The following is a 22,026-nucleotide window of genomic DNA, read 5'->3' on the forward strand; positions in this document are numbered from 1 at the left end:
GTCGATCAGACCACGCGATTAGACCACGTGGTTATTAGTTGTAGCGCGATGCACTACTGGGTCGCGCGCGCATCCAATAATGCTTCTCGCAACCAGATCGGCGAGATGCGAAGGATTGACATCGTGAATCAAGGTTAGTAGTAATTGTTGTATTGTGTATACGTAGCTGTTGCGATAGTGATTTTGTAATTATTAAAACAAGTTGTAATATCGACGACTTCAGTTCTACTTTAGCTGTAATTAAATCGTTTCACTTTGTCCAACAAACAAACTCATTGTGCGTTCACTATACTCACAAGAAGTGAACACAACATTCTCTAGCTGAAGTCCGAACAGTATAATTTATTTAATAAAGTGTATTACTAAGGTGCTCTGCTGATAATTGTAGTAAAGTAATTATTAACGGGTGATACGATCGTAAAATATTTGTTCCATATATTAGGACCGTCGACGAGTCCAACTCGGCGCGCGTCCTGGTAGGTTGTAGGTTGTAAACCTACAAATGACAAAGTAATTAATAAATGCCAAAAAAATGACCTGTGACGAGGCTCGAACCGGCATGAGCTTTTTGACAATGGCGGCCTTAACCGCCGTGCTACGAGAGGCTCAGCAGATTTACAATATGTAAGTGTAAGACTATAAACTTCATAAAAATACGCGCACGCACGTAACTTTTCGTTATTTATGGATCCGAATAATATGACATATTTACAATTCTGAGAAATAAACCTCGCGCGACATAAAACGACATAATGACAATTTCGCCCACAATTTGCTAGAACACCTCCTCTAAATTATTCTTCTTATCTCGATGCCTCAATATTATAAATTGACGAAGCCATGCGATGCTGGAGATATAGCCTCCCCAAGCAGCAGGAAAGTTAACTGGCTAGAAATACATAGCCTCAATGAATTTAATCTGCAAGCAACCGCTTTCAGAAGCTCTGCTGATCATTTGGGAGAAATCCTTCAGAAATGGTAAAGTTCCTTCAGTCTATAAGGAACTGTAAATATATATAATACATGTTTAAAAAGGAAACAAGACTGACCCGGGAAATTATAGACCTGTGTTTTAAATTGAGAGGGTACTATGAAAGAACATAGTAGAGCACTTAGAGTACGTGAAATATTCGAAGCTGAGCAGCTTTCAATATCACGGCAGACAAGGCGCGTCAGATGGCATCTTGGCATTGGGTTCTTGTTACTGGGCCGCGCTCAGCCTGTCATTCCGCCGAATATGTTTATGAATATGTTTATGAACATAATAGCCTGAGGTCCCCGGGTAAGGTTCTTGGAATGTTCAAATGCAGGACAAAACCTGTTATGCTCCAGCTCTACTAAGCCCTGATTAGGTCCAGACTCCAGAGTGGAGTACTGATGCCCGCTCTGGAATCCAAACAAGACCTATGATATCCAGTCTATCGGTATCAAGAGCATAAAACATCAGTTCACTAGACAGATTCTAGGGTTCAGACTTCAAAGACTAAAGGAACTGAAACTTACATCTCTGTAATGTACTGTACATCTCTGCGATGGCGCCGAGAAGGCGAGAACGCTACACTATCGAGAACGCTACACTATCATACATCTGTGGAAAGTTCTCCAGGGTATATTTCCAAACGATCTAGATATACAGTTCAGAGAGAATGCGAGACTATGAGTTAAGGTAATACTCCCTTCTCTCACAACAAAGCATTAGCTCCGGCACGCTGTGCCTGCAACTACTCTGAATTCGCAGTGATGGCTGGAAGACTCTGGAATGATCTCCCTAAAATTGTCAATACTCAAAAGACTGTGGCAAGTTTCAAGACATTTCTCGGAAAATTCCTAGAAGCCCCATATTCCTGGATACAGTACAGAAAACTCAAACTCGATAACCCAGTGGTGCAGTCAAGGAGGTGGTCCGCAGATTACGTGATGATGCCTACTTCTAAACTTCACAATACGTTCTATTTTAAATGTTACCTCTAATCATGATTGGCCCCTGATCTGGATCTGACACTTCCAGCTCAATTACCTTCCTTCCATGTTGACAAATGACGTGTATGTTGCTGCATTCAGTGAGGCATGTGGCTAAAGCTCGTGGGTGTTGTGGAAAAGGCTAAACTAACGTGTCACCACCAGATTTCTCCACGCCGCGCGGAGTATTTTGAAAAATATTCCCACGGTCCATGAAATCTTAGACTTTTGACTCTACCTTGTCGCTGCGCGCTACATCTTCAGTAACACAAAATAAATGACTATAAATTGATGAAGCCATGCCATGCTAGAAATAAAAAGTGAAGTATTTTCATTGCGAAAATGAGAATTAGTTACAAACAGAAGGGTTCTCTCAAGTCAATAACTATCAGTTTAATAGGACCAGCTTTTTACTTATTTGACCTTACTTGGACACGTTCATAAATAAATACTGTCACATAATCTGTTTGAACTTTTTTAGGGACCAGTTCATCTAAACCATTTTCGGGCCCCAGCAGGTACCCTGGCCTTTCTCAGTGTACTTCTGGTTTATCTCTCAATATAAAATGTGGAGAATAGAAGAATAAAACTGTGGAGGGACCACTTTGTTCGCAATCATTTTAAAATATACCTGAAGAATGTAAGGATGGTGTAGTGAAATGAATAGTGAGAGTGGTGATTCATATTACTATATTGCTCATTCCCATCGCCCACTATCCAATGTCCAGTAACGTTAGATCTACAAAGTAATGAAGCAGCTTATTTCATTTTAAGCGTGAAACTTCGACGTCTTAATTGATACAGCGGAATAGCAAAGATAAAAACGTAACAATAAATAATTTCAAAACTCTGTAAAGTGTAAACACTATAATGGACTCGGATGTAACCATAAGATGACACCAAATGAAAAGCTCGAATAGGTAAAAAGAGCTCCAATCCCAAAATTCTATCAATAAACTTGATAAACAGTAAATAATGGTCTGAAGATATATATATATATTTATATGATAAACTCCTATCAAATCACAGCGAAAACACTCGGTGAATGTTTCTAAGATTCGGGGGAATGTTGAAGAAAAGCAGATCTTGTGGTTTTACAGCTCCTCCCTTAGGACATTGCCGCCACCAAACGCAAGAACAGAGTTTTCTTTCATAAACTTCTTCAGATCTTCAACCTGAAATTAACATTATTTGTTATTTTTGAATTGTGTTAACATAAATCAGTTATACATTTATTTGTGCTAGACCCTTACTTTAGTGGCAAGTTTAAAGCATGTTCACATATTATCAAGAGGCCGCACTTTGGTATGTTTTAAGGGATAACCCACTCTACAGCTCTGCAATCTACATATTATTATAATAGCTATTGTGTAGAGATTACGCTGATTTTCCAACCCCCTCTCCCCCTCTAAGGTTGACTCACGTTATATGTAATAATCCTTATATTGCTTCGATATATTTTGACATTCAACGAAAACCTTGTTACCAATTCGAAGTTGTGATTTGGTTAAAATAGATAAATTTCAATTGAATTTTACCACTGATATTTTCAGGCAGTGCTGATATTGCTGGTGGTACACGCGAAGGAGGAACCCAAAAAGGTACTAATCATGTGGCAATTAAAGCATTTATTGCAATTAACACTGATGGTGGAGAGACAGCTGACAAATCACCATTTAAGTGACGTGCACGAAAGATATATTTCACCTACAGTACTTTAGTAAGTGCGTCTCGACATCTTTAACCAATACAATATAGCACATGTAATAAAGATAGTACACAATAATATTACCGATGAGAAAGTCATTGAGAGGACCTGTATTTCTAAAAAGCAAACATACCTCTCTTGCACCATCGTACACAATAGGTTCCTTATCTCCACCGGCTGGTACGAAGTAGATTGTTGGGAACCCCTTCACGTTAAACTCGCTTGGTACGTCGTTCGCTGTAGAGTCTACCTTCGCTATCACTAGGTTCTTATCAGCTGCAGGTGGCAGTTTTTTAGATATGATTTGTATATATACATTAATGTATTGTAGTTATATGGAATTTTAGAGAAAGTAGGGTATACAAGAAGGAAAATTAAAATTTTGTAAAACATGGCCGCATTGTCGAATAGAAAGTGCATGCAGTGAGTGCATTGATGTTCGTTTAATACAATTTAATTCCTTACATTTGAGTTCCTTAGCAAGTTGGTTGAATTTAGGTTCAAGCTGTTTGCAATGTCCGCACCAAGGAGCATAGAACTCTATCAGGACATCCCGAGTAGGATCCTTGACAATCTTATCAAATGTGCTCCCAACCACAACTGTTACTGCTCCGGACTGTTTCTTCGGGACTGGCGCACTCTTTCTTCTCGGCTGAGGGAAAAGGCAACGTTAGAGTAACTTCATCATCCAATTTGGTCGTTCAAAATGCACATCGGCAGTGCAAAAAACAAATGTTGTCTATTACAGTTCTTACAATATGTTCTGACAATAAAGCTCAGGGGGTTAAACCCAATAGTGAAAAGTTGGCCACAGTAAAGTTAAAGTGATTGAAATCTGTGAACTTGGAACTTTCCATGACCGGGCAAATTTTGTTCCCCGAAACCCTCACTTTCTTGGAATGGAAAAGAGCGAGGTATAAAAATCAAATGAGATCACGTTAATATTCAAGCGAATAGCGTTATTGAGTAGCAAAATACGTTATGCAATTCTGTGTGTGTACATTTTCTGAGAAATTTGAGTCCAGGTAGCTCTTGATAAATCGGAAGAGAAAATTCACTTCCTATTGTGGTAGCCCTGCCTTTACTATGGAGATTGGAGTCTCTTTAACTTTACTCCAGTTGGGTTACAATTTCGCATGATCTACCTTCCCTGCTTGTGCTGTCGCTTGTTAGTGTAATATGTTATGTACCATTGGTCACTCAAGTCTCAACACTGCACTGTAAATGAATTTAGCTGGACACAAACTAACAAGTACACATATCTACAGTTCAATGCTAGTTTTCATGGTATCATTGTTGCTTGATTAATCAGATCTGTTTACAGTTGCCCGGTGCCCCTCCCTAATGCTTACCTGTTTACCAAGATGTGACTTACAAGCAATTAATCTACAGTCGGATTATTTTGGCGAAGAAAGATTTTGTCTGTGTGTAAAAGTTGGTGTAAGTGCATTAATTTTCTGCATAGTTGAGTTCAAAGCAGGCAGTTAAGTTTATGTTTTGTTGATCTTATTGACGAGTTTTTAAATGATACCGAAAGAAATTCTTCGCCGTTTTTCGGCATAATTTCAATTTCTGCAAAAATATCCATGAAAATGTCAGATATACAATACCTCGCAGTGAAGAAGCCACCCATATTTGATTAATTTCTGAGCAGAGTCGTATTACACATGTATGAAGTATGATGTATGATGTATGGTTAGAGATAACGTGTAATGCAATGACTTTATCCCCTCTTCTCCCCACTACAAACCTATATTTCTGTCACCGCAATATCAAATTCACAATTATCTGTACCTACACTTTGGCTTGATATCTTGAAGCACGTGCCTTTTACTGGGGTCTAGTGTTTTATTTTAGCAACTACAGGGTTTTATCCGTTTATCTTAAATCTGATGTTATTCCTTTGGTTTTTCAAACTTGTAATCACATTCTCAATCCAGTAAATTATATTATTCATTTTACGCTTCAATTAATGTAAATTAATCCTGTGTTGTGAATAGATACATCTACAAATTCTACATCTTATAGAACAACAAAGACGTGAAATCTTGAAACCACCTGGGTGCATGTATTCAGAATATTGCCTTTCATATCTATTGTTTACTAAACAGATTTTTAGTTAAAACCAGTTTCATTTTTCGTGTAGCTTTATCACACCTTCTGTTCGTTGCGAATCAGACCTCTGTAGTTTGTATACTGTATAATAACAATGAATAACCTTATGCTAGTGGAGATCCGGCGAGTTACCATGTTCAGAGACAAGCGAGTTCTTAACGTTCTGCTGAATGGCTTCGGAGTTATGATGGTTTACGCTGGCATGATGGGAGGGGCTATGGTCATGGTGAGTGCATCAAACTTTGTACATTTTACTTAGTGGAAAAGAAATAAATACTCAAATCCTTATTTATATACAACTTTCATATTGTACATTAAATTCATATTTGCAACAAATGCAAAACTGATTGAATAATACACTCCATTACATTTTAAGAATATGTACATAATCCTCATACAAATTTCAGCCGAAGATATTCAAAGACATGAAAGGAGCGAGAGGGTTGACGGAGAACAGTGCCTTCTACGGTCTGATCATCAGCAACACAGCAGTGGTGTTCTTTGCACCCCTGACACCCTCCCTGTCACGCCTCCTCGGTACTCGCACTTCCATTATCATCTCAGTTGTACTTTGTGGCACTATCAACAACGCTCTGTTCTACCCTACTGAATACCTCATGTACGGTGCGTTTTTCCTGAATGGTTTAGGATGTGCGTTGCTGAGAGTTGCTGCGCTCGCCTACATGACCAAGAACTCAACAAGAATAACTTTGTCCACGAACAACTCCATCCACTGGATGATGCTAACGGTGGGGCTCATGTTGGGTAACCTGACTGTTATGTTGGTCAACATTGAGACAACGGAGATAGACAATGACAAGAGGTATACAATCGCTATAGTAACCTCCTCGCTCTGCCTCCTGGCTATACCCGGCTACTTCTTCACAAAGTCTATCCCTAGCAACTATGACGATATGTTGGCTGCAGAAGAGCGGGAACATATCCACGCTCAGACTAAGAGATCACCAACAGAAGCAACCAGTTTCACTTCCTTCCCTCACCACGGTACTTCATTGTCAACAGACTACAGTCCCATAATAGAGGAGGATCCGGGAGAGAGAGGGGTGGCGAGGGTTCTGGTGGGTATGTACCACGTGATGTTGAGAAACGAAACACTCTGGCTACTTGCCCCCATGTTCGCAGCTGGGGTCTACAACTCAGCCTACTCCCCCATAATACCTGTTGCAGTGTGCAACGTGGCTGGAAAGCCCTGGCTGGTATCTGCGTTTGGGATCCTAGCCGGGTTAGGACAATTAGCAGGGGCCTTCCTTACAGGGCAGGCTATCGACAAGGTCAGTGTCAGGAAGATCGGGAGCGTCGTGACCGCCTTTGCAGTTCTGAGTTTCGCTATGGTTGGACTTATTGTGGAGATGGGATTCTCCGACAGGTGGACTCAGTGGAGATCAATGTCTGAGAGTATAATCTTACTCCTAGCGTTCTTCATAGGAGCATGTGATATGTCCAACAATGTGTGTTTATCAGTTGCAATAGGCCGGCTCTTCAACGGAAACTCAGACTCAGCGTTCAGCTTGTTTGTAACAGTGATGAGCTTTAGTATGATCACGTGGTACTTGTTTCAGACCATTATTCATTCTCATTTGTACATTATTCTCTTCCTCTACTCGATTGTGTCTATTGCTGCTGCCTTCTCCTTTGGCTCAATGAAATTTAATGATTGAGTTTGTAGTTAACGAATGTTTGAGATCTATAATTTACATCTAGAACCACTCACACTGTTATTAATTAGGCTGTTTGATAAAATTTTGATCATGTTTTCATTTGACCCAGTGGAAGTTTCTGATTTTATTTCATTAACCTTCATAATAAAATTCTTATTTCTTTAAGTTCCTGATTATTTTTGTATGTTGTTTTTTCTTCTTTTTGATTGTAATATTATGTAACATTGTTTCGAACATTGTCACCAGGATCATCAAATCGGTAAGATGACATTAGCATTGAGCAAAAAAAGTATAACGCTTATATAGTATTATCAATATTTCTTCAGAATTACTGAAAGCTGTAATTGTGACATTATTTACATATAGTTTACTTATTAAGTGAACACTGAACATGTATGATGATTGATGTTATTTTTGTTTTCATTTTAATAATAAAATAGGCAAAGCGTCCTTTTTCGTACCGTGACAATAAAAATTTACAAAGCACCGATATGTTCAAACGAAGATTCTAGAGATCAAATTCGTAATGTTTACCATCCTCTCGTTTTCAACGGAATTTATGACTTCGCAAAGTGAAAGGGAATTCAAATTATCGGTTATCCGACAGAACCTTTAAAAAGCTCATCTAATTAAGAATAGAAAATAACGTGCAAGTCTTACACTCTAAAATTCTCTAACTCGTTAAACTCTGCTTACCTGGAGTTCCCCAGAAAGGTACTGCTCGACAAACTCTGTGAGTGTTTCCACGAAATCGTCCATATCGTCCAGTTCATCCTCACTGGGGCTGTACTTATCTCCTTTAGCTGTCTTTATACCAAACACTGTTTCCTGGCATTTATTCGTTGTTAATATGGAATTTTATTATGAATTGCTGAGAAGCTCCAACGGAAAGGTAGAAGTTTAGTCTAGACACAAGTTTTAAAGTTTCATGGAACAAGCAGAAGTTCTAATTTTTGAGGCTCTTCAATTTCATTATGATAACGAAATTGCTGTGCAGTTTACAAGTACCAATACATTATCCAAACTGAATTCAACATTAAATATAAATTGAGCTCCGCGAAATTAGAAAGTAAAGAAATGACTCACGACTCCAAGATCGGTAAGTTTCATGGCGGCCATATCAGCACTCTGCTTGCCTTCATCAGCCATCACAAAGTGAAGTCCTTTACCAGCAAACTTGCGTGCCACTGTGGCTGTCTTCTCTTGCCAGTATTTCGTATCTGAAAAGGAAAAGTTGAGAAATTTGGGCAAATTTGAGATTTCATAGTTTTGATCCGCTTGTCAGATCGGATGCTGAATTTCTGGTTATTTATAGTTCACTTGTAAGGCTTCATTTACAATGTTGAAGGTGACATTTTTAACATGAAACAGACATCATTTAGATTGATCATCTTACATAGTTTTGAAGAGAAACGCTAATTTTGAATATTTAAGACATTCGGAAATAAAAGAACATATAAAAACAAGCTTCTACCTCACGTTTCCAGCTAAAACTCACGTTTTTAACAGCTCAAAAATTGTTACATCTTGATAAAAACTGTAATGCACAAACATATACAGCTCACTTATCCCACATTTAGCATCGCACAAACTAGTGAGTAGCAACAAAGTTGTTAAAACAATTACTGTATGATCAACATTGTTGAATTAAATCTGTAGTTGCGCAAGGTGGGTGAAAAAAGCAACGTTAAAGGCAATATAAGATTCACAAAAGGCCAAGGGTAAGTATTGTTGTATCTATATTCTAGTACTTCTACTGAAAACACATTCAGATGTATTTGTACAGATACAGATAGTTGTAAGTTCTGATGATGTTTAAATTTCCGCCGTTAAGGAATATCAATAGTTTCATTAGACTGTAACATACATTTTTGTTGATCAATCAATATCCCATCCTCCTGGACGCACCACATTTTTACTCGTCTACTCTTGGTAACTGTTTCCCCACATTAACCGAATTGTACGTGACAGATGTTGTTGGGGACACTGACAGGCCCGTACTAGGAGCAACTGCCAGATTAACATTCCTTAGCGCTAACACAGGAGCTCCCTCCTCCGCCCTACTCTTCCTCCTCACAACATTCCTGACATATTTCCTGTACCCTGCCATCCTCCAAAAATACATGAGAGGGTTTAGGAAACTGTTGAGACAGATACACAGGTAGAAGACAATGAAGTAGCAGTAGTTGTTGATACCGGGGTTATCGGTTAGACTTGCCGTGTTGTAAACATGAACAGTAACTTCAGTAGCGGTGTCACGTGACAAGGTAATGTTGAGGATGATGCCCCCGAACACGGTCAGTGAAAAGGGGACGTTGAGCACCACGTAGAGTAACGTTACCGTGATGACGGTGAGTGTAGCGTTGTACTGCTGATGAGCGGAGGTGTTCAGGTTGTTTCCAGCGATGATTGCAGAGCGACGCAGGTAGATTAAGGACAGGACAGCAGCCACTGCGATAGGAATGATAGAGAGTCCTGGGAGGCAAGAGAATATAATGGTGATAAGTAGACCACGTCTAACATCGCCAGGCTGGACCAGGTCTGTAGTGTTGGTGTCCTGATGGAAGACACTGGGAGAGCAGGATATCCACTCTGGACGGTAGACCATGTTGAGAGTTTTGGAGAATAGCAAGGAGAGTATGAGAGTCAGTACACCGGCTGAGTAGACACCAGGAAGCCACCACGCCAGATTAGGGTTTAATCTCATGGTAGGGAGCATTAGAAGGAGGAGGCGACTCACACTTAGCACTGCTAACAGGAAGATTGACATGATGGGTAGGTAGGTCCATAGTATGCCCCAACTCTCACAAAACCAAGGAATTCCAAATATTTGCCCACGCCTCTGAGGTAGAAACGCTGCCTCGATCATAGGGAAGAGAGTTACACAGATGGTGAGGTCTACCGTACAGATGAGCATGTAGAGACGTTGGAAGAAGATTTTGTTCTTGTTGCGAACAGATTCGTTCCGGAAGTAAAGCAGAGAAAAGAGATTAGTGATACTTCCAAGGAGTGAGATTGTGGAGAGTATTCCACCTAAACACAGGTCTGCTGTCCGGAACATGATGCCTCTTTACTCTAGCTGAGAGGAATGGATTTAACAAAACGAGAAGTTTCATGGATATTATATAATGAACACTAGTGTAACCCGTGCCTTCGGCAGGGACCTCAATGACAGTTGACTTGCACCGTTTTCTTGATTAAGCCGCTCGGAAATTACAAACACACACACACACAAAAAATCACGTTACAAAATTAAAACAACAACAAGATACAAGGGCTGGTCTCTCCCGAACGTTGGGATGGCCTGGCCTGAGGTGCTTATCTCCTTTTCAGTAACCCTAAGCCACTCTGTGCCGAGGCACTATACTAGCTGTTAGTCCTACGAGCCAGAGAGAAGCTGTACCATATCAGAGCTTGGTAACTGGCCGACTTGCATCCGACCGGATTTGAACCCGGGTCTTCTGCTTGGGAGGCGATCGTGTTACCACTACACCTCCTGCCTTGTTTTAAGTTCATAAAAATAGAAATTAAAACAAGGCAGGAGCTTATAAATTAATAAGGTAATGATGTTAGAAAGTCCCACAACCCCTCCAGTAAGGTGTCAGGAGGATCAGGGCCAGTTCACGTCTCACTAAAACTGTAACATTAGCACCCTGGCTTGATTGCCGGCTCCCATTAATTCAACCCCCGTTTTGGTAATCGTGAGTGCATTGGTACAGCAAAATGTTTTTAACATGCCGTATATTTTTTCAACATGCCATATGGAACAAGAACTCTAAAATTTAAATCGAAACTAATATAATATAATGTAAAGTAATATAATGTACGTTAACAAATTTCAGTGACCCTGGGTCAATAGAGAAACAAAACGTAAAAACTCTTTTTTTTTTAATTAGCAAATTCTGAAATTTCCCACCAATATCAAGCTGCTCAAAAAAACCACTCAAAAATTGAGAAGCACTTTTAACACATTTATGACAAATTTTGGCATTTTAAGCGTTTCAAATGGGGTTTCTTGGGGCCAGTTATTGCATTGGTTTAAATGGTTTCTGATGGTTTTCAGGGATAGTTTTTGGTTAAAGAATTCAGAATGACCAAAATAGTCTTTAAGCACATTTGTCAGAAAACGGCAGAGAGAGAGTCTCAATTGCCTCGAGAATTTTATTCTGCTAGTATAAGTAAAGTTGGGAACAAGTAGTGTGTATTTTCTTAATACAAGTGACTAAGTTCACCCAATCAGCTACGAGCAGTCAAATCACCAAATCGCTGTCACAAACTCCGGGAATAATAGCTGCACTGAGCTTGCGTGTGTCTTGAGGACACATATTATCAAACGCCTGTTGAGTCGCCTTGATGAGCAGCGCGTGATCAAACAGATATCATGGTCACGTGGGGTGACAAATAACAGGTTTGCAGTTTGACAATTTACGGCATGACAAATCAGTATCACAAATTGACCTTTGATCTGTACGTGGTCTCGGTTCAAAGACAAATAACTCGTGAATTTGGATTGATCACTCAATCAGATCAAAGCAAAATATCTATCAATTTGATGAGTTTGGTAGGTGTTCATGAAATTTAACGTGGTTGTGTGGTAAAAGCTTTAAGGGTCACGAGTAATACCAGTTTTACGACACATGTTTAGTGCACTTCAACAGTTTAATTATAGTATGTAATAATGATATAATAATTTAGTCAAAGTTTAAACTTATTGTCTACTTACTGAGTTACTGTAAAATGGGGGGGAATGCAACGTCAATTAATGTCAATTAATGTCTATTAATGTCAATTAATGTCAATGTCAGTATTGCAAAATTTTGGAATACTGACATTAATTGACACGATATTTTTCGACCAGAGATTATGTAGTTCTACCATATTTTTAGCACTTAAGAACGTTTATATCATCAATTTATTCACTACTATCACATATGGAAATGTGAAATGTGAAAAAAATTCAGATCATTAAACAATTAAACTAAAATAATACGGTTTTCCGAAATTTAATTTTCTTAAATAGGCGTGGCCATCCAAGGGCGTGGTTCTCAACATCATCAGAACTTAAAACCCACATTAAACGAAATAGCTTCATGACATTTATATTTGAATAACGAATCTTAAACAGCTAACATTACTCCTTCATACTAAAAAAGCCGATTCTAGATATTTTACCTGTATAAGAAACCAATAAAATATGGGCGTGGCCGGTGGGGACCGAAGATGGAAGAGTTGGAAGCTGAAATTTTTTTGTGGTCTTTAAACCTAAGCATCAACAGATAAGAACATACTCATAATTATTCAAGGACATTTTGTTTTTTTGAACCGGTCTAACTTACATAGACGTGAATATCTTGAATATTTATCGAATAATGATAATCTCAAATTTCAAGACAAATTAATGTCAATTAATGTCAATTAATGTCAATTAATGTCAATGTCAGTTTGGGGTTTTTATGGAATACTGACATTAATTGACGTTGCATTCCCCCCGTAAAATGGCAACAGAAATAACAAATTGGCCAAGGAATAAATTTAAGTCCCGAAAATTGTGGCCTCCAGTTCCAGTTGTTATATAATATAAAATATATAATATAATATTTATATCGTTGTCTCTTGACGCTGCTGAAGAGTTAAATGGGTTCCTACTAGTATTTACAAAAAGTGATATTTCTGACGTTGCTAAGAAGCAGTCTGGAGTTAAGTAGATTTTGCCGTAACATTTCAGTTCAAATGGCGTGGTGGTCACTTCATGGAAATTTCTCCAGACGACATCGTTTTCTAGCATTCAGTGACGAAGTTATTTAGTATAATATGCTTAAATGAGGAGACTACTTATTTCGATCGTTTATTATAACGTTGAATTTCCTAAAAATAAACAATTCAACCGGTTTGACAATTATGGCGAGCGTGCTAAATCACTCTACAGTCGATCTTCGAAATTGTTCTGACAGTTGAAACCAACTTGAATCGATGTATTTTCGGACGCTGATTCCGAATCAACCCCCATGACATAGGGTTAAAATGCTCCTCTTAAAAAAGAAATGCTCTCTTATTTGAAAATAAATCTTTTGGTAGTGGTCCTTAAATTATTCTATCCTCTATGCAGGGACTAGTATACTCACTAACAGTTGGGGCCTCACAACCCCCCACACCCGAGTGCTTTCCATCCTTTTGTGAACTAGTGTTGTTACTACTTTTCATGGTTAAAATTTTTATTGAAATTTTTATTGGAGTTTTAACCCCATCTTATTTTTATAGGTACTGAGGATGGACGAAAATATTTTACCGATGTTATAAAGATTTTGCTGGACATTTTTAGAACTCATTCGTTGTTTGATTGCGGGAAAAATTGATCTTGATCTTAAAATGCTCCCCTGGCAAGATATTGGCGAAAAACTGTCTCGATCACGTGATATGACCGTATAAGGAAGTTAGTCTAATTTCTCGTTAGGGTTAGGGTTTCAGCATATGCTTTTGTTAAGTAATGGGTTAGGGTTAAGGTTGGGATCAGATTAGAGGGTTAAAGTTATGAATAGTCGTTCAGGGCCAGCTAGAGAACGGGTTGAAGAACAGTCGAGTGTAGAGTGATTAATCATCATCCCAATTATGGTGCTAAATTGGAACGTATCACGTACATTAAACTGGGAGGGACTGCTCAACAGAACCAAAAGGTGAAGCGAATAAAGCTACAAACAGTGATTTTCGTGTTCAGAGAAATTGCACTTGCAACATTACCGCACTTTTATCATTGACTACTGCTACTGCAAACATTCCACCACTTTAGATACTAGATTTATAACCGCAGGTTGTCCAGTTTGCGAGCCTTAGATAAAAAGGAAAAAGGGAAATAGGCTATTTCAACGTAAAATTTAACACAATATCGGAAAATAATGGTCGAATTCCATCACGAAATTTACATGGTTTATTAACAAAATTCATTTCAACAAAATTTAAGTGGTTTTTGACAATAAACTTAAAATAATTGTCCTTTATTAACGATGTTTTTGTCTACATAACTTACAAAGGATTACTTACAAAGGATAAATTAAAGGTAGCAATTTTTGCAATATACCCTTATTAAGAGCTGAATATAACGAGCACCAAGACAAACTAGACTACAGAAAATGTCATGTGGTCATGTAACGAGCAACAAGACAAACTAGACTACAGAAAATTGTCATGTGGTCATGTATTAAAGTCTTCTTTATTTCTAATAAATCCTAAACAACTCGGTGGATTGCTCCAATAATATAGACACAGTTGCACATTGCACGATGAACATTACGTCTCCAATTGTTTTCATTTCAGATCTTTGTGGAAAAAGGTGCAGTAAATACTAAATATGCATGTATTGGAGGAAATCCTCAAGCGATCATTACATAAAATTAAAAAAGTGTATCAAATCCATACAGTAAAGTGGCTTTATCAGTCTAATAAAAAAGGTAACTGTCAGGACAAACTGACAGTGACCATGGGCCCCTGAGCCAGGCTGTTAATCTAAAGTAATAAAGGTATCAACAGGGGAACCAAATGGTCGAACATTCAAATATGTAATATGAACGAAAAATGCTTTAAAATGCTCATTTTTGAGAGCTAATCCGTTTTTTTCATTCAACACGTGACTATTAACACGTAATATTCCCTACCGTGACATGTCAAAGTAGGATTCAAGAAATGTGTTGCTCAAAAGTCATACTCATAGCAGCATCCACAATAGTAATGTCGAATAAGCCCCTCCTAGATAATGAATTTACAAATTCACAAAGTCTTTGACAAACTATAACAATAAAGACATTTCGATTAATATTCGCTAATGTCCCATTTTGTAATCATTAGCTATCTGATGATCACAACTAGGAAAGTAGGAAGGGTTCTCAAATCGTAGGAGGTATCCTAGCACTCATTGGTTGAATATTACACTGTTATTTTAACATGAAAATATGAATATAAATTAATTTCTTACTAGGATCTGAAATTTATGGGAGATGACGGTATCTAAATTGTGTTTATCACTGTGTTCATTATTAGTAACATAATGTAAGGATTAAATTAAGAAGTTAAGATAACTCTCTGATGGAATTAATTCTTCACAGAGATCTAAGTTAGGAATGATTGGAGTACGTACTTGATACTGTTGTCCAGAAGCGATCCCTGCCGAATCTACATAAAGTAACATAAAGTAAATATGGTATGTCTGGAACTCAATTTGTGACCACATGACATGTTATCACAACATTTTACTTTGCGTGTGAATGTACGCTCAGAATGTGTGGCTGCATACAGATAATTTAATTTGCGATCTTATGACCCACCCTGAATATTGCACATTCAGAGCATAATTTGTAAGGACACCTCTAATCCATATTACTCAGAGTCTTTGTAATAAACCTTCTGAGCCCGTTATCTTCTGTTGAAGTAATGCAACGTATAAATTAAACTAACAGCAGCGTGTCAATATCTAAAATATACAAACTCCACGCAAAAACTCACTTTTATCAAAGCCCTTGCCAAAGTCCTTGCTGGTATATATACGTACTGTGTCCACCGTATCATAAATCTGGGCACAGTTCGCACAGTCATAGTCACCGACCAGGGGTTTATCCTTTGAACTGATAAATATTAGATGAGGCATGACGGAAGTAATCAACGTGTTGAACATTATAACCTAAGTTCATTAAGCACATTTGGTATTGACTAACACCTTGCATGCATTTCATTGCCAGTGTACTCACACTTCACTTTAAAAATATTTCTTTGATAGCTTTAACGTTTAAATACTTAAGCTAACCTAATAAAAGCAGTCAAGTCGGCTTTCGCAGATTCTGCAAGAATTGGAGTAGTAACAAATGGCTTTTCTTTCTTTGCAATATACAGACTTGGGTAGGCAACAACCAAAGTGGGTTTAGATACCTGAGGAGTTTATTTAAATATCATTGATATTAAAAACGTTTCTTTGAATTCTTTAAGTCCAACGGTAATAAAGCTCAATTTAAAACAGCAAATAAAATTACTGGAATCACGAAAGTCTTATTCCATACCTTGAATACTTTGGAAGCAAATGAGGCATCGAAAGAGTGGCTGCAAGAGTAGGAGCTCCTAAAGTCGTTCGTAAGCTCTTCGAATATCTGATACTCGATAGAATCCTTGTTTGATCCAGGGAACAGACCAATAACTTTAATTGTGGTCGGTTTTTCAGCCTGAGAGACAAATCCTCAATTATTAAATCTTGAGAGATACTTTATACCGTCAAATTCCGATACAGTTCATTAGTTTAATTACTAATCACCACACCAAACATTTGCCGAATTCAAATTTGTAAAGTAACGTAATGTAAAGAAATTGAGCCAACCTCTCTTTTTTGGGAGCTTGCCGTGATTTCTACAGTGTGAGGATTCTTCTCGACCTTCATTGTGGACACAATATCAGGAGCAGTTCGGCCACCCTTAAATTCACTGACTTTACCATTTCGGAATATCTTGAGACTGGGGTAACCTGTGACGTCAAACCTTTTGGCCAGATCTTTCTCTACAGTAGCATCAACAGTGGCCAAGAGAATTCCTTCAGGTTTCAGTTGTTGGGCAGCTTTTTCGAATTCTGGTTTTAGTTTCTTGCAATGTCCGCACCTGTATGATTTTAAATCGAAATTAAATATAAACAGGTGTTTACCATAATAACAATAGTATAACTATAAGAGATAATTCACATATTACAACATAAGCAAGGCTTGTATGGATCCAGTCCATCTTTGCTTGCAGTCATTCAGAAACCTGGTCACTAAACAGACAAGGAGATTAAGTGGCTCATGCTACACTATCACGCCAGATTGCTCAAAACTGCAAAGAGCAGCCAACTAAGTCACCCGACGTGCCAATTTGGCGATCGCAGCAGCCCAATGGTGGGAGAAATATATAATATGGGAGCCGGCCTCTTTGGAGCTGCATATCTGCTAACACTATACTTAACCATGAAGCGAAACTTAGTGGACAAAATTTAAGGCAAACTTAGTGGCGAAATCTTCCTACTAAGATCCCCTCCCCCTCCCCCCTGCTAACCCCTACATTGAAACATGCAGTGCATTAAAATCACCTAATTCTATCATCGTTATTGGGGTCTACAGCAGTAGAAAATGGTTCGATGGGGAGCCTGAGAATAAGAAAATAATCTTACTGATGTAATTTTGCTCTTTTATCCAGCTTTAAATCAAGAATGAACTCAGCCACTGTTAGTGTTTCCAAACCCTCCCCCTAGGCTGCTCACGCAATATGTGAATGATCTCTATTATATTATATTAAATAGGTTACACAATAAACTTTAGTGTTAATTTTAATATCATAAGTTGTTTGGCGAAAAAACCGTCACTTACCATGGTGCAAAGAACTCCACAAGCATCATCGGTTGATTATTAACAATTTCTTCAAAGTTATCAGTTGTCAGTTCAATGACTTCAGATTTTGGAGGAGCCCAATTTGAATCTGATAACTCCTTCATCTTCTCTACTATTTCAAATGTACTTCTTGCCCCTTCATAATCAATAGGCTCATCAACTCCTTTTTTAAAGATCTTCAGAGTTGGAAACCCTTGAACTCCATACTTGTTGCCACTTTCTTGGTGTTCATTTGCATCAATTTTTGCTAGGACCCCGACTGATCCTGCTTGTTTAAGTTCAAAAGCAGCAGCATCGTATTCGGGGGCTAACTTCTTGCAGTGACCACACCTGATGAACGATATTAAACTTTAAGTCAAACTATTCGAGAATCAATGTAAACAAGTTCATAATTCCTATTATCAGAATCAACAAAAAATCGTTATTTACTCTATTTTATAAAATCTTAAACTTAATACCATTAAATAATTTGACCATAATATATAGGATCTTGTATTGGTGGGAATTTGGTGTCGATTTGTTTGGACATACCTCAGATACTTAACCGATTAGCTTGCAGCTGTAGCAGGAACCAAATTAAATATTTAATTATAATATTGCAGCAGCTACTTATCTGCAGGATACATGATGCCAGTTGAACTTGTACCATGTTATGATTTAAGTTGAAATTAAAGTATAAAATCGACCAGTTGTCATGCTTACCATGGAGCATAGAATTCAACCATAACAAGTTCCTGAGACTTGACAAATCCTTCGAAATTTGTGGGATTCAGTATATAGACTCCATTTTCAGTCTTGACTTCAGGGTCAATGTCTCCTTCTTCTTCTGGTGGGTCGATAAGGTCTGTCTCTCCTGTAAATCAGAATTTACAATTATCAAAATCTACACTTACAACTCCTGGGCCAAATTTTTTGAGTGTTATTAGGATGGGTCTATTTTACAGATATAATAACATACAGGTTCTCATTCTAGCAGCATTTTTGAAATAATACAAAACGACAGTTGATTTTTTTAAACATACCTTCTTGAGATGCTATCAGCCACACCGAGAGTAGTAAGATCGTAATACTCTTCAACATATCGAGCTAAATGGGATAACAGTGAGTTTATCTGGTGCTATGGCTTGAAATGCTAATAAATGACAGAAAGTGATAATACAGATTCATCACATACAGCTGGACCTGGAAAAATCGTCAAAAAATGAGGTCAAAGATTTTCAAAATCGAATTAAAAATTTTCTGAGGCCTATCTCAAAAATCGGCTCGATACTTCTCTTCTAAATGATCCCTAGAACATATCCTGAAAGTTTCAGGGTGATTGCTCAAAAAATGTAGGAGAAGATAGATTTTTAGACTCGATTTTCAGGACGCGCGATTGAAAATCGCTCGCGCAATACAATTACACATGAGCGCTGACCTTTGACCAGCGATAATTTCGGCTAGGAACAATATTTTTCCATGGGACCAATAGCAGCTGATAGATATCACTCCCCTCTATCAGAAACAACTATAAAATCAATTTCGAGAGAATTTTGATGAAGACCCCCCCGGCCCCCTTAAGAACAACTTCTTTACCTGCACATGAGGGTTCTTAGTATTTAAATTTAAAAAGGCCTCAATAGACTTCTATATGCCTCTTCTTTTCCTTCAGTAGATTATAAAAAAGCACTGTTAATTGGGTATGATAACCTCAAATCTCAATTGCATGCCGGGTGTCATTGTTTCACAGCTTGACAAGAACATTTACTGTTGGTATATTTTTTAACCAATTTGTGTTGTTACTAGAAGTGTTACTTAATTTAGAAAAAATTACTCAAAGTTAGAAAGTATATATAACTCAATCTTTTACCAAGCCATATGCACTTCTGAGAGAGTAGATTTAGTCCTACGAACTTCTCAGAGATAATATCAGTCTCACACCCATCAACTTGAGCTTGAGATAATTATGGAAAACAAAATTTAAGGTTCAAACAAAATTGTTTGTTGAGCAGCTTCTGGGAGTGCAGAACTGGAATTGCATCATGTGATTAAATAGTGTTGGAGTGAGCATTATTAAATTAAGCTTTTGTGATTTCTCATTTCTGTGGCCCTGTCAGCTTATCTGATTTACCGAAAAATTCAAGATTCGCATAAAAATTGTTTAAAACATTTTAAAATCAGTCCCAGAGTTGGGATGGCCTGATGTGCTTATTTCTTTTTCTTTAACCCTGAGCACTTTACTAGCTGTATGGAGGTTAGTTCTACAAGCCAGGGAGTGCAAGTGTGCACCAATGCTGTACTAATTTGCAGCTTGCTGACTGACTGACTTGCATCAGACCAGGTTTGAACCCGCGAACTTCTGCATGAGAGGTGATCATGTTGCCACTTCATCACCCAGGAGGTATTTGGCTATACCATTCTATTAATGTTTTATAGTGAAACTATGGTTTAAGATGCAATTTAAAACGAAAAACAGTTGTTCGCAATGGTTACTAAAATAAACTTTTTCCAAAAAATATAATTACGGTAGTACACACTACACAGCCCATACCGAATTATCTGCTAACGAAAGAGTTCAGCTATGAAAACCTCATTCACGTCATATCGACACTATGCGATAAAGATTTTTGTTGAAACATAATCCAGAATAGCTATACACCACCACAATAGATTTAGCAATCAGTGTGCAAAATAACTGGCCCATGGCCAATCATTGTTGCTCTGTTTTTTTACATTTTAGCTTTGAAGCGTTCATGTTTGAGCTTAAGTGCTTAACATTGGGGACATAGTTGATAGCTATTGACGCACACAGCTGGATAAACTTTCCATGATAAGTCAAAACTACCATTAAATAGTAAACTGGTACAGAGGCGGCTCGTGGGAGCTGGCTGCCAGTTTTGTTGGGTGTCCGACCGACTGGGGGGCCGCCCCAAGCTCCCCCCCCCCCCCCTCCCCCCCCCCCCCTAAGAACCGGCGGTTTTCTACCTATTAACCGATGACTGCATACAATACCATTACCATAGCAGAGAGTTAATTAATTAATTAAATTATTCCAACGTACATTACAGTTACACACAGGCCACAGTGCCTCATGTATGTAATGTGTCACAGGCGAAGCAAATAATTAAAAACAAAAACTTATAACATGAGTGAAACAGGACACACACGTGTACGATCTCAGCCGCGCGGTATCATAACAGTTCAGATTGCAAGGTGGCCTGGACAACCAAATCATATAGATTACCTGTAGTAGATGCGCTTGATGTGCTTTGAACCCGTTTACAATTAACTATGTGTTAAAACTGCGCATCTTAGTTGTCCAAACGAGGATTGGACACCGGACACCCTACAACACAAAATTTCACAAAGATCATGCGTGCGCTTACATTCGAACGTTTGAATGAATAAAGAGCTTTATATTGCGGTTCAATAAGTTAATAATTTAAATCTAGCCACCAGATAATAATTTTAGGGCGTCCACGGACGCCTGGACGCTCTCAACAGCCGCCTCTGAACCGATAATAATAAATGATTCAACAAATCGTTTAATACAGTAATACTTCATTGTATTGATGGCACTCTTAATACATATGACAAGTACCATGTCTATGCTTACTTCAGTAGCTACAAACATTTTGTAGCGCGATGCACTACTGGGTCGCGCGCGCATCAAATAATGCTTCTCGCAACCACAGTAGTGTGCAAACCAACATTCGAACCACCAGCAGCTGGTGGTCAATTTCCTACGAACGCGACTTAATTTTGGTTCAGACTGGAGTCGAGCGCTACGTTATAGCTGTATATATAGCTCGTTTCACGACGAAATCTTCATTTATTGAGTTTGTCTGTCGATTATGTTGGAGTTTGTATTTTTAATTTTGTACTCGAATACTGTTAATTTATTTTTATTAAATAGTTGTTTTTCGTAACAGCACACTAGTACGTGATTCCTTTTGTTATTCTTACATAATTAGGAAGATTTTAAACTTCAATACTATAAATAATCAAATATTTACGAACACCGATCATCGGTATGTACCCATTATGCATTATTGGTATCGAAGTCTTATGTTGAGCTGGATATCGAAAAATTTCAAAATGTAAGGCTGTAATTTTGTACTTGTTTAGGTGTAGAACTAGGATTAACAACTTGATTGCTAGGAGCTAGGAAGAGATTTTAGTAATGATGACCCTTTAAACTT

At 38.1% G+C, this 22,026-nt stretch overlaps 3 protein-coding genes across 4 annotated transcripts in view; 2 read left to right on the forward strand and 1 right to left on the reverse strand.

The window, feature by feature from the left end:
- Positions 1–22,026, forward strand: part of LOC134812615 (tensin-1-like) — a 54,906-nt gene that overhangs the window by 4,492 nt on the left and 28,388 nt on the right. The gene's annotated exons all lie outside the window — the stretch shown is intronic.
- LOC134812648 (protein disulfide-isomerase A4-like) overlaps positions 2,718–22,026 on the reverse strand; it is a 37,116-nt gene continuing 17,807 nt past the window's right edge. The window contains exons 2-13 of the mRNA XM_063820146.1: positions 18,868–18,933; positions 18,548–18,698; positions 17,825–18,175; positions 16,811–17,084; positions 16,500–16,658; positions 16,250–16,371; positions 15,952–16,070; positions 8,548–8,681; positions 8,158–8,289; positions 4,133–4,319; positions 3,801–3,943; positions 2,718–3,134 (exon numbers count right to left, since the gene is read on the reverse strand). Of these exons, the coding sequence (XP_063676216.1) occupies positions 3,054–3,134; positions 3,801–3,943; positions 4,133–4,319; positions 8,158–8,289; positions 8,548–8,681; positions 15,952–16,070; positions 16,250–16,371; positions 16,500–16,658; positions 16,811–17,084; positions 17,825–18,175; positions 18,548–18,698; positions 18,868–18,925 (1,911 nt within the window). The 5' untranslated portion in view covers positions 18,926–18,933 and the 3' untranslated portion in view covers positions 2,718–3,053. The remainder of the gene's footprint in view (positions 3,135–3,800; positions 3,944–4,132; positions 4,320–8,157; positions 8,290–8,547; positions 8,682–15,951; positions 16,071–16,249; positions 16,372–16,499; positions 16,659–16,810; positions 17,085–17,824; positions 18,176–18,547; positions 18,699–18,867; positions 18,934–22,026) is intronic.
- On the forward strand, positions 5,800–7,888 carry LOC134812657 (uncharacterized). The gene is made up of 2 exons (XM_063820157.1): positions 5,800–6,008; positions 6,190–7,888. The coding sequence occupies exons 1-2, from the start codon at positions 5,877–5,879 to the stop codon at positions 7,459–7,461; spliced, it is 1,404 nt and encodes a 467-aa protein (XP_063676227.1). The 5' UTR covers positions 5,800–5,876; the 3' UTR covers positions 7,462–7,888.

Source organism: Bolinopsis microptera, chromosome 1 (genome assembly GCF_026151205.1).
Source record: "Bolinopsis microptera isolate Bmic1 chromosome 1, MBARI_Bmic_1.0, whole genome shotgun sequence".
Lineage (NCBI taxonomy): Eukaryota > Metazoa > Ctenophora > Tentaculata > Lobata > Bolinopsidae > Bolinopsis > Bolinopsis microptera.

Excerpts from the sequence above, each read along its gene's own strand:
- LOC134812657 (XM_063820157.1), top strand. The coding sequence starts at position 5,877 with ATGAATAACCTTATGCTAGTGGAGATCCGGCGAGTTACCATGTTCAGA. Across the intron at positions 6,009-6,189 it reads TGGGAGGGGCTATGGTCATG|CCGAAGATATTCAAAGACAT; the intron begins GTGAGTGCATCA and ends TACAAATTTCAG.